Source organism: Agelaius tricolor, unplaced genomic scaffold (assembly GCF_023055355.1).
Source record: "Agelaius tricolor isolate 1412-34295 unplaced genomic scaffold, bAgeTri1.0.p SCAF_26, whole genome shotgun sequence".
In the NCBI taxonomy this organism is placed as follows: domain Eukaryota; kingdom Metazoa; phylum Chordata; class Aves; order Passeriformes; family Icteridae; genus Agelaius; species Agelaius tricolor.
The window spans coordinates 7860984-7877451 of NW_027269286.1; the positions used below are offsets into that span (position 1 = coordinate 7860984).

The following is a 16468-nucleotide window of genomic DNA, read 5'->3' on the forward strand; positions in this document are numbered from 1 at the left end:
CCAGAACATTTTACTTGCAAAACACCAATTTTGTTAAATTTCAACTGTGTGTGAAGAAGAAATGTGATATACTTGGGATATCCTACAGCTGAGTAGGTCTGTCTGAGTTTTGTATTTTTACTTTGAATAAACTGTGAAGATGATAGGTACTGATGAATGTGAAAACTGCGTATCTGAATCAAATGAAAATATGGATTTTCTCTTTAACTTTTGTAAGATTTCCTTAGACTCATGCTTTTAATATGAAACACTTTGAAACTGATGTCATATTTCCTGAAACAGTTCTGTTTCAGGTAATGAAAGTTCTTATACATTAATCAGTAAAAGTAATACCTTTGGAGACACAAAAGTGTCTGACTTCCTTGGATGTAGATAGAATAGTTTTAATACATAGAAAGCTTTACTGCCACTGCTACAATTTCACATTGCTAATTTTTTAATGATAATTTTTTTATTTTTCCCTCCACAGTGGTAAAGGCTATCGAGGCTGGAAGAACAACTCAGGAAAGGATTTGCCTTGGTTTGTTTTGCTTTGAGAAGAGAAGAACCCAGGAACACTGATGATCTAAGAAACACAAACATTGATACTTGATCCATTTTGTGAACCTGCCTTTCTGCCCAGCTGGACCTCAGTGAAGCTCTCTGTTCTTTCACATTCAAGACCATTTTTCTTTGTATGTGGAGCTGAGACCTGGGAATGCGTTATTATGGCAGCAGTTGTACAGCAGAATGAGCTTGTGTTTGAATTTGCCAGCAACGTCATGGAGGATGAGCAGCAGGTATGGGATGGTCTAAGAAACCATATTTGTACAAGTTGGTGTTAGGAGTATTGTGAAACATGAGGAAAAAATGTGGTGTAAAACACAAAAAGGAAACATTGAGGTCATTATTGTTGCAGCAGATCTTTGTGCTGTTTCAAAAGCTTCCTGTTACTTCCCGTAACTTGCATGCGCGGAACAGAAATTGGCTGAAATGTTATAACCTCTGCAGTATTGCAGAGATATCTTCCTCCAAAACTATTTTTCCTGTTTTGCTGATTTGTGCCAGTAGAATCCATGCAGATGTGATATAGAATTCTCAAAATGATGGTATTTTGTAGTAGTTTCAACTTCTCTAGTGTACTAGGATAAAATTCTGAGTAGAAGTAATGGTCATCCTGCAGATGACTGGAAGGGGCAGTACATACCTGCTCACTGTTATTTACAGGTTGGTTTCTAAATTGTGTTACTGCACGATGGTTATTCAGAAATAAGCTTGAAAGTAATTTACATTGGTTTCTTTTACACTACAGGGAAAATATGTCTGTTTCTACCTACACAGACTCTCAGTTAGGTGGTGATTATTTAAACCACATCCTGTGAGTCCTGAAGCTTCAGTGTAGGATTCCTATTGTAAAAATAATGCACCTTCTCTATAGCTGGTGGTTAATATTAGAGCTTGCATTTATTAACAAGAAATTAGGTGTCTGAGCCTTTTTAAAAGGCTAAGTGCCATGACAAACTGTTCCTTTTTTGTTAATGTAAAAAGCATTTATTCTCCTCTCTTAAAAAAATACCCTGCTTTTGGTTTTATGATCTTGTCTCTGGTTTTCTGTATGGCCTAATATCTGTCTGGGTCACTGGCCTGTTTCTGCTGTCAAAGTCATGCGATCATTTCAATGAACTGAGTGTTGTCTGTCTAAAGTGCTAACTCAGTTTTGGGTGGAATTAGTAATGTAACTTCCTTCCCTGTATTTTTCCAGAGCTTGTGGTAGCCTGGGGATTTAGATATGGGAATTGCACAAGTGTAGTCAAAAATGAGCCTTACTTATTAGCTCTGCTGGTTGTTCATTGCTGGCTTTACTTTACAAGCCAATAGGAAATGGGAGAATTGAGGTAGGGAGGGCTACTTCAGTGTGGTTCCTGGGAGGGATAGTGCGAGCAGATAGGGCTTTGTTTTGTTTAGCCATGCGTTCTGCTTCTTGCAATTTCTTCAGATGCTCACCTGAGAAACTTTAAAAATACTAAGGAGTGCTCAACAGGACAGTAAAACCTCTCTAAACAGAGCTTTCTCCAGCTTCAGAACAAACTCAACCTTGATGTTTATCTCATAACCCTACTAAATTCTGCTCTGGATGAAGTCTAAGCAAAGATGTTTTGTAGCATACCCTAAAGGTGGTGAAATCAAAGATATGAAAGGCTGGAGATAGAGGGTGCATAGCAAGGAAGTCCATTGCTCCAGTCAGATGTGAGGTTCTTTTAAATCACTGGGTTCACTGAGTTCAGATATCAAAGACAGAGACAGCCAGCTAGCTGGCTGCCTGAAGGTAAATCTTAAATGCCCAGTTGTAGAAGAGACCTCCTGCACAGGTGAAGACCTGGGAAGCTGAAACAAAGTTTCCTTTGGCTGAGAGCTTGTAGTACCTTAACCCAAATAGACTGCTTCTTGCTCATACTTGGTTGATCTGCTTCTTACTACACAGGAGCTATTGCTACTCCTAAAGTTTCTAAGTTCTTAGATTAGTTGTATTTGGGAATAGACAACAGAATTTGTGTACTTTGCAAAAATATTAGTTCTGTAAGTGCTCTGTGTTGGGCAAAAGCATTTTTTTGGATCTTCATTGTATACAAATGATGTCATATAACTCATCTTGCGATCGTTATTTTTGCAATGCCCCCACAAGCTGGAATTTTAACAACTTTGGTGCTTTTCTTCTTGTCAAAGCTTTGCCTGGAGCTCTCTTGTGCCAAGAGCTCTTGGGACATGGGACAGCTGTGGGGAGAGGTTCAGGGTCTAAGTGGCAACTATGCTCAGTATTTTAGGGAAGTCATAATTCATGGCTATTTTGCCTTTTTTTTTTTTTTTTTTTTTTAAGTCTTGGTTAAACAACCATAAATTATGAACAGTTTGCAAATGTAAGCATTCAGTGACAGATACCAGTGGAAGGGGCTCAGTCACATGGACCCATGTGAATGGGAAGGACTTGCTCTTATCAGCTTTATTTTTTGCAGTTTAAAAAAGAATGATTTTTAAATTTTTCATTATACTTGGAAGTTTCATTTATCACATAGTAGATCTGTGGTGAGGAAGAAATGAAGTGAAAATATCCTTATAATTTTCAGACGGGAACAAGTAGCTTGGGCTAAGGCTACTGATAACTTGTCTGACTTCTGCTACATGTCAGAGATCTGGTTAAAATAGAGAGTTTGCCCTTTTTTTTTTCCTTTTTTCTCTGCTTTTGTTTTGTTTGTTTGGGTTCTTTTGTTATTGTTGTGAGACAGAGGGAGATGGCACAAACAAAACTGGGTAGGAGTTCCTGCAGGCTTTGGCTGAGTCAATGCCACTGCCTAAACCTGCTTCTTTTCCTATCTGCAGCTTCTTCTCTCAATGCCTTTTTATTTAGTGCTTTGTGAACTTTTTGATCAGGACATTCTTAATTTAAAAAGCTGAATCAAAGCAGGCATAGTGGCTAGATCCATAGCAGCCACTTTAAATAGTGCCAGGGAGAAGTTGAATCATTACAGCCATTAATTTGCTAACATGGTGCCCAGCATGACTGCTCTATGTCGGGCTGGGCTCTCTCCGGTGGCTCTGATGCTTGTAGTAACCTGTGCCTGAAGACACCTTCTGTACCTCTGGCATTTGTTTCTCTCTTGCTTTCTTCTGATAAAGAGGGGTCTGAGACTTTTGGTTGAGTCATGATTTCTGCACCATCATCTCATGCCTACCTTTGCTCTTCCATGTTCCCTGATATCTCCATGGGCTTTCAGAAAGATTAGGCCACCTGGTCAATGTGAAAGTCTACATTTTTTTGGCTGTTTCTAGCTCCTGCAGAAGGTTCCTTCCCTTTACCCATTTGCAGTTTTATGATGACTTTGAGGAAGATATGAAATCTGTAATGAGGTTGTCTTCCCAGAAACATGAGCATCGTGTGTCTGCCTGCAGCATCCCTCTGTGCAATTTGGTCCCTTCTCAGATGCTGGCAGTGGGAACACCTTTGAAGTTGAGAAGCTACCTCTGCCTCTGCACAGGGACTGTCAGCAAAGGAAAACTTCAAAAGCTGTTTTCTAGTCACTAAGGTCACTTCCCCTAGTTCTGTTTAGGGTTTTGGGGTGTTTTATTTGTTCGTTTGGGGGGGAGATTGTTTGTTTGGACCATCTGTATTGCGAGTCTGAATGTTGTTTTTTGGTTAAAAAGACAGTTGTTTTTTTCCCGGAGGTTGCTTTCTCCATTTTTTTCCCCCATGTAGCTTTTCCCTTCTACTATCTATTGCATATATTTCTTCCCACCCATACTCACTCACACAGAATTTATTCCACACCAGTTAAAAGCTGGTTGCCTTATTCCTGGGACAAGTTGTCATCCTTAAAGACTTACAGTATGAGAAGACAGTACCTCCAAAGCAGAAGAAATCCCCTTCCTTATTTTCCATTTCCGTGGCCCGGATGGTGTTTTGATCTTCTGTCAGTTGGTGACAGTTGATGAGACAATTTTCAGAGAAAAAGAGAAACACCTTGTCAGCATGTCAAACACACTAAAAGAATTAGAGAGCAGAAAGGAAGATTGCTGCCTTTAGCCCTCGGAGGAGGAGCGGGTTCAGTTTTCAGGGGACTGTGGAATGTAACCACTGCTCTCAGGGACCCACTCATGGGACTTTCTATGAACTTCATCTGTATGAAGTTTGCATTCCTCTGAATTGGTAAAGGTCTGTCTATGGGGATTTGGTGTCTAAGATTTGGGAAGATTTTAGTAGTAGCTCAATTGCTTTATGTGTCCAGCAGACATGGGAAATGGGTTGAAGCCAAGTCAAAGCTTTGCTGGAGCTAGGGTGTCATATTTTATCTATATTTTCTATAAGAAACATGAAGTAGAAGAAGTAGGAGAAATTTAAAAATATACAAATTGTTCTTCTATGGATGTCTGTATTGATTTCTTGAAAATCATTGCTGACACTTTAATTTGGGACTTAAAAAAACCTTTGGGATAGTTTGCACTCTTCCTTTTTGCTAGGGCATATAGAAGCATGTTTGTATTAGAAATAAATTATTTTGCAACCTTGCTATTAGAGAGGTAATTTAATTTGTGTTAATTGAATCACTACCTTGTAGTTCTTAATTTAATGCTTTCCCTGTGTGTAGTTCTCATTACACACTAGATTCAAAGGGAGCCATAGTAAAAAAGGGCTCTTTTGCAGTTCCAAATGTGTACAGTTATTTTTCTGTCTTAGAAAACAACAAAGCTAGAGGAAGGTTTAGATTGGCTCTCAACTGGGATTCAGATGCCTTCAGTGAAATCAAGAACATTACCTCACAAAAGTCATGTGTACATCTGTGTACATTAGTATTAGCTTTTAAAACTGAATGAAAGACTTGTTAATGAAGTCATAACCAATTGCAAATACTGTATAGAAAAGCAATGGCCACTTCCACAAAAATGCATTTCAAATTAAATTGGTTTGCAGTTGTGTGAATGCTTTTCTAAATAGGAGCATATTAAAATTTTCACAACCATAGCAGGAAGGAAAGTCCATACATTGTACCACTGTAGGGACTGAGTTAGAGCCAGTTATAACAATAGTTTTAAAATAATACACCACAAGAAGTGACATTTGCTCTGATTCTTCCAGTTCAAAACTGTGATCAAGTTAAAGAAAAGCACATTTAAATGTCTTACCATGAGTGAATGCTTTTCTGTTCATCTCCAGCCTTTTGGAAGTATAGTGTGCCAGCAGCTTCCTTGGTAGTCGGGCACCAAGTTCAGGTGATGAGGTATTGCCCTGGGGGTTTCTCTGCCTGCAGACAGACATAGCAACCATATCAGAGTGTTGTGTGTATGATGACAGTTTCTAGATATGGCCAAAACCAGTTTAATCTGGCAGAGCAGTTCAGATCTGATCATGGTATCAAGCCAAGTACTTCGGAACTGCGTGAAGCACTACAGTTCAGTACCACAGGAAACATCCTGGTCAGTAGTGAAGCATATTTTAGAAACATGTGGATGTTTGGGATTTTGTAACTAGGTTTCATAGCAAAGTGAAGGGGGTGTAATCTAAATAGAGCTTTGAAAAACTGATCTGAAAACACGAGGCAATCAGTTGATTTTATATGTTTTGTTTATTATTCGGAAACATTTTTCTACAACTCATCTTCTCAGAGGCCAAGCCAGTGGTGTGAGCATCAGTCATTAGAGAAGGACAGAGCTTAGGCAAAGTGATTTTCTTCTCCAGCAGAAGCTAATGTAAGGCTTATCTTGAGCACAGGCAACTCGATCTGTGGCTGCAGACACTGCAGCTATTGAGGCGGTGCAAGGGCGGAAGGGGGCGAGGAGCGCGCCTCGCTGCGCAGACGTGGCTGGGAGGAGGAAGCTGGCCACTTGCTGATGAGAGTGTGGGACACAGCTGCCTACACCAGAAACAAGCACCTCAATGCCTCCACCATTTCACAGTCAATGCAGACAAATAGGTGTTTTTAGAGCATGACATCCTATCGTAGCACAGGAGCCTAAAACTGAGCAGGGAAATTGTGCCCTAGAAATGCCGTTTTCTGTCTGTTGGCTAGGAAGGAAACTTGGGGTTTTTAGCTCATGTCCAAGTGCCTGCACCACAGCTGTCTGTAACTTAAATCCCAAAAGTTATGTATCGTGCCCTATTACTGAAACTGAGGTATTTAAGCTATTTGTACAACATAATTGTATCTCAGGAATGAGGCTGTAATGGACCATCTACCTTGTAGCTTATGGAATGTATTGTTGAAAATGAAACTTCTTTTTAATGCATGTAGTTTTTTATTTTTCTTCTCTCTTAACAGTGCTTTATCCTTTTTTGTTGATGTGGCTTATACCTAATAAAATCTATTTATTTATTCTTGCCTGGAACCAACTAGGATGTTAGGGTCAGTAAACAAATAGGATGCAAAATGTGAACATGACTTTTTCTGAAGAACAGTAGGGACCTCTTGGCCATCAATGATTTCAGGTTTCTCAGCTCCAGCACGATGCAGCATTGGTTAGAGGTGCCCACAAAGGTGTGGGGTAACAGCTGTCCCATTGCGTGACTTGATATACACCTGTCATCTGGTGATAAGATTGCACAAGAGGGCTTTAACTGGTCTGCACTTTGTTCATTTTTATTGATCTTCTACCATATTGCTCTCTTTTGAAACATGTTTTGTAGAATAGGTCATTATTTGTTGGGTCTTTTAAAATTTTGGTTTTGTTGACTTTTTTTTGTTTAGGAGACTGTCCATGATAGCAGCCCATTAAAATACTATTTTTGGTTTTTAGTTCTTTTTTTCCTGATTGCCCTTTACCACAGTTTTTGCTGAGACATGTTTTACAAAACACAGAGCAATTTAAAGTGGTAATTACTGCCTTTTAAAACTTGTAATTGCACTTTCTATGTTCAGTACTTATGGTCCAGACTCTTCCCTAGGGGAGGCTTGCTCCCATAGCTGCTGTCTGGGTTGAGCAGATAGCTCTGATACCATTTTCTGTCTGTGACGGTGTGTGCAGTGGCAGGAGTGAGAGATGAGTAATTCTTAAACAGGAATTAAACAAGGGCATAATCATACACTTGATTTTTTTCCCTTGGGTTTTTAACTTGTGTGGTTAAAAAAACTACTTGATCTTCCTTCCAATACCTGAAGGGAACCTACAGGAAAGATTGAGTCTCTTTACAAGCACATATGGTGACAGTACAGTTGAGAATTACTTCAAACTTAAAAGACTGTGGGTTTAGATTAGATATTGAGAAAAAGTTCTTTACTGTGAGGGTGGAAGGGTACTGGAACAGGTTGCCCAGAAAAGATTCCCATCCCTGGAAGTGTTTAAGGCTAGGCTTGTGGAACTTTGAGCAATCTGATGTAGTAGAAGGTGTCCCTGTCCATGGCAGGGGGATTGGAGCTAGATGATTTTAAAGTTTCTTCCAACCCAGGCCATTCTATGATTCCATGATAAATACGTATCTGTACTCTTCTGTGGAGGGTGGGACCAAATGTACATATATTGGTTTTCTCAGAAATATGTTTTAGTCACTTTTTAGGTTTTTTTCTTGTTTTTAAGCTTGACACATTAATAATGTGTTTTATTTTTGTAGTCAGAGAACCTTAGAGTTACACTAGACTTTCTTTGAACCTGTTCTGCTATCAATCTGCTATAACTGTCTTCCTGCAAAGCACGTTTTAAAATACTCACTTTGAAAAATACAGCGTCTGTGGTAGATGTTATTTGCTGAAAACCTCTTCCTGTTGAGTGGTTGCCTTTTCAGAGAGTGTGTTACTTGTTATTATTGCTACTCAGTTTGATTTCTGTTTCCCAGCTGCATCTTTTCCTCTGTATCTGATGAGAAATGACTATCAAGACCAAAGGATGATGTCTAAATGCAGACTTTGGAAGGAGAATGGCGAGGGGGTGTGGTGTGAGCAATATCAAATTACTAAAGCCATAAGAATTAGAGAGGGAATGTATTACAGCACTTACATCAACATGTTACACCCCTTTCTTCTGTAACAAGTGTCCCCTAAAATGGTGATTTTCAGATAATGTCTCATAGGGAATTTGTTGCCTGTGAGTGCTTTGTCCAGTCCTCACAGCCACAGGACTCCTTCACTCTCAGCAAAAGGTGAAGGTGTTTGCAGCAAGTTGCTCACCCAGTATTATTGCCAGCAAAGTTTAGCACTTACTGTGCCATGCCACTCCTCTGTATTGTCAGCTTTAACGCTGCAAAACTCTGTCATGCAAGTCTGGTGTTATGTACTGAAGTACAGTACAGCAGATACTACAGCAATATTCAGCCTCTGGCTCCTGGTGGGACACTGCTGCTATTTGCTTTCAGATGCTAAAAACCATCTTTAGTATTCCTTCCTGACAGTTTGATATCCAGGTGGTTTAGAACAGGTCTGTTGAAATATTAGTCATTAAGTGGCTAGATTAGAGGCAGTCTAACTAATATTTTGTTTGTTGTTTTTTTTTTCTCCACCCCCTAGCTTGGTGATCCATCTATTTTCCCTGCTGTCATCGTGGAGCATGTTCCTAGTGCAGAACTCCTACATAACTACTCTGGCTTAACCTGCGTGGATGAACCTAGTGACATGATCACTGAGAACTCTCTGGATGTTGCAGAAGAGCAAATCATAGAAGATGATGATATCACCCTCACAGGTTGGCAATGAAACCACCTCTGTGCCGCTCTGCACTCTCTTGGTGCAAAGACATCTCTGTGTCTTTGTATCAAGATGGCTGTGACTAATGCAGGAAGAAAGTTAAATGACAAAAAGCAGCAGGGAGCAAAATGAATAGTGGTATTGAATGCTGTTAATTCTATACAAGACAGACAAAATGGCATTAATATTGTTAGCAGGTGGCTTGCAGTCCCAGGTGCACTCTTCCCAATGGTAAAGAGTTTCATCCATCAACAATGATTAAGGCAGAGTCCTGCTCAGAGAACCAACAAGGTTTTTCTTTGTTCTTCATAGGTTTTGTTTGCTTTTAATTAACATGTGGTACATTCCTAAGTAAACACATATGGCAACAAGTAGGAATATGCAGCTTGAGTAGATGCTGCTTTTAACTTTCTGAGGGTATACAGTTATAAATTAAAATGTGCATGCTAGCATGGCTTACTGGTGTAAGTATACTCAGCATACTCTGAGTAACTCTAGTAATGATTCACACCTAAAATACAGGGGGGTTTTTTGTAAATTCTATTAGAAAAGGTAGCCCTAAAGAACAACCAATTCTCAAGAGGAAAGCTCAAAAATATGTCACATTTTTTAAAAACAACCCCTCACTGAATGTATGTATTTGAAGTGCTTTTGCACTTCAAAAAATCTCAAAGGTGGGGTAGATGCTTTACAGAGAGTTTTCTTTCAGCCACTAGGTTCACACCTGGACTGTCTCCAGGGATGGAGACAGCTTGCTGGTTTCACTCATACTTTTGACATTATTTCCAAAGACATGCTCTGATACAATCTTTTACTACCAAAAGCAAAACAAGAACTCAACATTAACTTGACATGAGGAACAGTTCACAGAGTAAATTGACATGAGCTGTTCTCAGTATTTTTTTCATAGTAGTGAATTATCTGTGAACAGACTGTGACCATACAAATAAGTTAGGTTATTATTCAAGAAGGTTTTTGATACTCAGACAGTATTTTATGTTGAGACCTCTTGCCAACTTGCTGTTCATATTAATTATTCACACTACAACTGGCATTTCCCCAGTGTGTTACTTAAGCACCACTTAATGCATCTGTGTGAATTTCATAGCGTCATTTTTGTGAATCCATATTCACTGTAATATATTGTGTGTGAATTTTTACATGCATGAGTAATTGTGAAACTCCACTTTTGTGAATGCCCTTGTTAACCTTCTTTTTCTTTTTCTTTTTGGTTGTTGTTGCTGGTCACTTGAGAAGGGTTTTCAAATTGCTGCCAGAAACTGAAAATATTTAATCCTTGTAACCGATGGTGTCCAAGAGTTTCTGGGATACTTTGGAGTCAGACAAGTACAGTATTGTTCCCATCATACATTATAGTTCAAGAAATCTGGTTTTCTTTAAAGGCAAAGTCCTTAGAAATTGAGAGCTGCCACTTTGCAGAGATGATTGCTGTGAAGGAGATGATAACTAATTATCAGTTTCACAGTCTCCATCCTGTGCATGCTGTGGATTCCCTTAGAAGGGAAAGGGGATCAATGCAGCATGAGCCAGGACCAGCATTGTGGCTGGAAAGCTCCTGCTCAGGACAAGGCAGTCAACACTGGTAGCTCAGCCCCTGGTCTCTGGCAGGAAGCTATCGAGCCTGACTGTAGTGGGGCAGAATTTGGGGTCCAGGGGTGTGAAGACACCCCACAGGAGAGGAGAGGACACTGGGGAGGGAGGCCCCTGTTACCTCCCTGCCCACTGCAGACAAGCACTGGCTGTAGCCACAGCTGCCCAGTTGAACTGCAAGACTGCAGTGTGGAAGCGACCCTAGTTCAAGTATAGCTTGCTTTAGGCTGCCTCTGAAATGGGGCTAATCATAGCTCAATTTTCCCACCTACTCTGTTTTTCAGCTGCTTTTTTTCTTTTCTCCCTTCTTTGAAGTTTCCTTCTTGATTTTGTTTGCTCTCAACAGTGAAATGCGTTGTTTTGCTCTTTGAAGTTAGTACCAGTCTTTTCAGTCGCTTCCACGTTATGCCTTTGAGAGAGGATCAGACATCATAAAGACTGTGCTAATTCCACATTAAAATATTTATGACTGAAGTTCACAGCAGAACAAAACTGAAGCCACCATAATTTATGACTAAACATTACTGAGCGATGACTGCTTAATATGAAGGATTTAGGTTTTTTAAAGTTACTCATTTTTCAGTACTATTTCGTGACTGCTATCCACTGTGCCTCTCTTTTCTCCTAGATTAACAGAAATTAGCAGTAGGCCTCATGTAACTGAAGCAATCAGTTTTTAGGGATCTATCTGCAGAGCAGTGTGCACTGGTAGGTTTTTTCATCTATAGGATGTAGCTTCAGCCCTTCAATAGCACAGCTATCACCTGTTGGTAATTGACCTGTCATATAAATTATAACCTGGAGAAAACTTAAGAACAGAATCTGTTGCACATGAAACCCTACTGAGACATGGACAGCAATCAGCTTTTTTAGCTGTATTAATGCTCATGCTGTAATTTTTTTTTTTTTAATGAATAGGTAGACACGCCTTATCACTCTCATCTTTAAAAGCACTTTTACCTGGAAGAACTGCAATGGTAATTTTATGGTCAGTTTGTTGCCAGTCTTATGGGTTTTTAAATTATTAACTGTCGTGTAGTAAAGGGTGATTAACAAAATTAATTGGAACATTTGGCTTTGAGTGAAGTTTTGTCTCTAAAGGGAATATTGAAATATTTTTTCTCTGAAAAATAGAGGGGATAATATTTTGTGCAGAAGAACTCTAGGCCAACTTGTCAGAATGTACAATTGCTACACTTTGTATCTTATTAATGTGGCTAGTTATGGATATAAGGTGCACAGGAAGGAGGAACTAATCAGATTATGTAGTTCCTGAAAATGTTTTTTTAAAATTCTTGTTATAATTTTTTTAAACTTTGTCATGTTTGGTGAGTTTTTTAATTGAAAACCACAGTTAATCAAAGTCTGCCATTTTATGGTTCACCTGTTCTGGAATTGTCGTCATGGGATCAGGGAAGTGGCTGCACTGGGACAGTTTTGAGGGGAGAGGATGAGAGAGCAGGGACAGAAAATTTGCATTTAGATGTCCTGTGCCGCAGTATGAATAGGGAGCATGGAAGTGTGCATTTTCATAGATCAATAATGGTACTTAATAACCAGCTCATTTTGAAGTCTGGTACCATTTGCCTAGTACATTTTGTGAAGCTCTAGCAGTCCTGCACAAACACAGGTGGCTTCTTTGGTGGTCATTTCTGCTGTTACAAAGAAATACACAGGAGTAGTTAGCTGGAAACTGAACTTCATAGTGTTAATCTGTGAGGATTGTGAGTTGATGAGATGCCAGTTGCAACAAAACAGGTTTTGGTTTCAGTTACTTTGTAAAGAAATTATTCACAGCTGCCTGTAGCTCTAGTAAAACCAGAGGGTTTTTTATATACCTCCTCAAAGAGATAATTTTCTTTACAAATTGTAAGGCCTTATTTAAAAAAGAAAATGGTGATTTGCAGGTCTCCTGAAATACCTGTGTTTTTAAACTCAGTTTTCCAGTGTCAGATAACAATCAGCTAAGAGTGGATACTAAAAAGTAAGTGCTTAAATTTAACAGCCAGCTATTCTGCAAAAGGGGAGTCTGTCCATGTCTAATGGCTCTCTTTCTTCTTTAAACAACTTTAGGTTTCGGCTGACATTATTTTGAGGTTCTGCAGCCCCTGTTTTTGTCTCTAGTAAAACCAGCAGTGAATTTAAAGACAGCTGTGACTAGCACAGCCTTTATCTCAGCCTGGACAAGGACTTGTGTTGCCCACTCTCCAGAGCTCCCAGTCACCAGAGAAGCAAAGGGAGTGGGATAGAATTGCCCACAGTGGTGTAAAAATTTCAAAAAAGACATTAGACAGGAGTAGGGAAAGCAGGACTTTGAATTGAGGTGGGGAACTTCCAACATGAGGCATAATTTCAGAGCAGAACACTGTTTGGGCAAGCCCTGTGCTAACGCTGATTCATAGGGAGCCTGGATTCACAGTAACTGGGCAGAAATTGGCATGCAGATACAAAGGCTTAAGTTTGTGGCTTGCTCAGATAAACAAAAACTTGTAGGGTACCCTGGGAAAAAACTGAAGATATTTTTAGGTGTGGTTTTCCCCCTCCCTTCTCTTTTTCTCCCTTTTTCCTCTCTCCTTTTCCTTATTTTCTTACCTATTTTTTCTTCCATGCTTCTTTTTCTCCTTTTCATTTTTGTCTTCCAATGTTTTCTTCCCCCTCCCCCTTTTTTCTTTTTTTTAAAAAAAGCTTCTGCCTATTTCAGATAACCTTTGAAACCTGATACTTTGCAGAAATTACCCTCCCCATTTTTTCAGCTCTGACTTTGGCAAAGAGGAACAAGTAAGCCATTTAATTCCAGTTCTTCTTAAAACTGGCACTGTATCGTAACAGCCAGTGATTGGAATACCATTCTGCAGCATTATGGAAAAGCTAAAATAAGAGACACCAGTTTGCCTTTGGTAGCTGAGCTGGTTATCTCTGAGCACTGTGTCATGTTGAAGGATGCAAATGAGCACTTTGCTGTTAAAAGGACAAAGAGGTGGTGCTCCACTTTTTCTGTGAGGTGCCCCACACCTTGTTTGTATTAGCTCTTGAGTTCTTGTAATTCAACTTGCAAACTCAGCAATACCCCCAAAACCTTTTCAGACATTTTATAAATCTCAGTTGTCTCACTATGTGATCAAAAAAGTGTGAAGCCTGGCATGTGTCAAGTGACAGAAGTTTGGATCATGGACCAGGGGCAGAGATGGGAGGAATAACCACAACCCTTGGTTCTTTCAGCAACAGGGAAATATTAACTGGTCTTAAACCACTTTGTGAAGTCATCTTCTCGGAAGAGGCTTGAAGGGTGTTGGCAAGAGCAGTGGAGTGGTTAAGAAACTTAATTTTGCCATCCTGTGCTTGTGGATGGAAAGATAGAGCTGCTGCTTGCAGAGGAATATGTCTGGTCCAGGTAGCTCTGCTGGCAAGCTGCAGAGCGAGATGCAGATTGAGCTCTGGGTGGGAGCCAGACACAAGAGGCTGTGAGCTGCCAACCTTTGGGATAACTAACAAAGGGCACCAGGGCCAGGCAGGCAATGAACAGTGAGAGAGACTGTAGAAGCTGGGAGTTGCTGGAGAAGAAGGTGACAGCAGCAGCAGTGGGGTGGATGGATACAGAGAGGAAGAGGAGACTTGCCCACAGGTGGACGTGAGGCTGTAAAATCTCAGGGGTTCCTTGGTTGGGGTCTTCCTTGGGGCACCAGCTCAGGCTGTTCCTGTGTTACTGTGCTGTGAATAAATGGCTTTATGGAAAAAGACATCCGAGAATCTGCTGTGGGAAACCCGGGGCTGAACTGGCAAGGAAAGCTGGTCTGACTGTGGCTGGGTGTGTGGGGAGCCAAGGGGGACAAGTCAGTCACGGGAGCCGCCTGCTGTGAAGGGGCTTTGACCCAGCAGAGGCACTCTCTGGCCTTGGGATGTGGCTGCCAGGGAGTCTCATGGATGGTCAGACTGAGAAGTTTCCTTAACATGCTTAAATTTTTTGTGAGCAACAAATTATATCAATTTCTATGTTTACATTATTTATATGGCTATTATAAATTCCTTTCTTTAGTCTTGGATAGGGATGGTAAACTTGTAGCCACATGGTGTAACAGTGATGTAAAGCTTTTAGACTCTCCCTCACCTGCTATTATTCAGAGTGAAGGATTGGCTCTGCTCCATCACCTTAGTCCCTGAAAGCCAGCAGGTGGGTTTGGTCGTGCTGCAGCTGTCTCTGGGGAAAGAGCAGCAGCTCTCTCCTCTCTGTCTGCAGAACTGAGAACCTGGGGGTGCCACTGCTGGCTTTAAAACTGTATGTGGTAAGCCAGCCATGCTGCATGATTTAGCCTGCCATGCTCCAGCCTTTCAGACAGTGTCAGAACTCAGAAGAGTTGCTTTGGCAGTGCTGTGTGCATTTATTTATATTTGTATGATGTGACATCTTCTTGAGGTCTTGGTAATGCTGGTAGATGATATGGGAAGTTCTCATCCAGATAAAACAGAACCAGAAGCATCAAGTCACCAGTACCAGTCCAAGAGTGTACATGGCCACAGACTGAATGGGATGTGCATGTTCTGTCTCCTCCTGATGGACAGGCATTCCCTAGAGATGCTGTATGGCTCTTGGGGCTGAGATGCCTTGGGTCTGAGCTCCTGAGCCTGTCAGCTGCCTGACAAAATTGTCAGGGATTTGCTGCCCTCTCTTGCTTCCAAGGTCAGGACCATAGTCCATACTCACTTTCTCTTCATGCTGTCCTCACCAGCTCTGTGTTTCCATTTCTTAAGACTGTTTGGAGGTGTCAGCCAGAAGGTGCAGATCCCTAACTGTCTGAATGTCTTTGTCAGATATAGGGTGGAGGTGGTCCTGTAGAAAACAGGGTGAGGTGCTGTGTGGATCAGTGGTTCCCAACACCTGTCTTTTTTATTCTGCATAAGTCTAAGCCTCTTACACTAGGGCCTCAAGGGAAAATCCAGAAAGTAAGGAGGCTTCTGTAAATCACAGTTGGTGGAAGAGGTAGGGCTGACATGTGGATGCCAGCATTCATCTTTGCTGATACAATTGCTGAAGCTGTAAACATTTGTGATGAAACCAGGGGGTTTTGGCTGGTTGTTTTTTAAATTATGCAATTGCTTAGTGCTAATTGAACTGGTTGCTTGCTGTTACTGTGATATTTTTAAGGTTAAAATATAGAAATCTTGGCATGAACTTCTTGCTTTTGTGTGCAAAAATATTCCAAGATCATTACATTGTGTTTTAACATGTATATTTGCTTGCTTTGTCACTCAGTGTGGTTTTTGGTTTTGTTTTGTTTTATAATGTGACTGCCCCACCCAAAATTCCTCAAAGCTTAACAGGGAGAGGGGTGTAAAGCCTGCGAAAGTAACTGAGGTTTCTTGGTGTCCTAGAGAGGGGAATACTAATGCAGCCCTTTCTATAATCTGTCAGATGCAAGTGAATTCCCCAAAGTTGCATCAAATTCACATCAAAGGATAAGGAAGCCTGGCCCAACAATTTCCATTTGACAAACAGTAATTTCTAAAATGATGTGTTAAACAGCTTTAAATGTCTATGGTACCAGGAACTGCCATCTATGTTATTTTTCATGCTATAGTTATTTTGAAAAAATCATCTGGTAAAGTACTCTTCCAGTTAAACCAGCTGGTTTTTTTGCAAAATGATATTTTATTGGATTTTTTTGTTGAGTACCCCCAGATGACCTTAACATGTACCTTAAACATTGTAATTAATGCTCAGGACG

General features: G+C 40.4%; 1 protein-coding gene across 9 annotated transcripts in view; it reads left to right on the forward strand.

Annotated features, from left to right (window-relative positions):
* The window catches only part of ELF1 (E74 like ETS transcription factor 1), an 87403-nt gene that overhangs the window by 49074 nt on the left and 21861 nt on the right, over positions 1-16468 (forward strand). For 7 of the 9 annotated variants that reach the window (XM_071448282.1, XM_071448283.1, XM_071448276.1 and 4 more), the window contains exons 2-3: positions 470-779; positions 8961-9135. In XM_071448282.1, the coding sequence (XP_071304383.1) occupies positions 708-779; positions 8961-9135 (247 nt within the window). In that variant the 5' untranslated portion in view covers positions 470-707. Of the gene's footprint in view, positions 1-73; positions 97-469; positions 780-8290; positions 8378-8960; positions 9136-16468 lie in introns of those variants that run through there. The other 2 variants (XM_071448280.1, XM_071448284.1) reach the window with 2 other exon arrangements.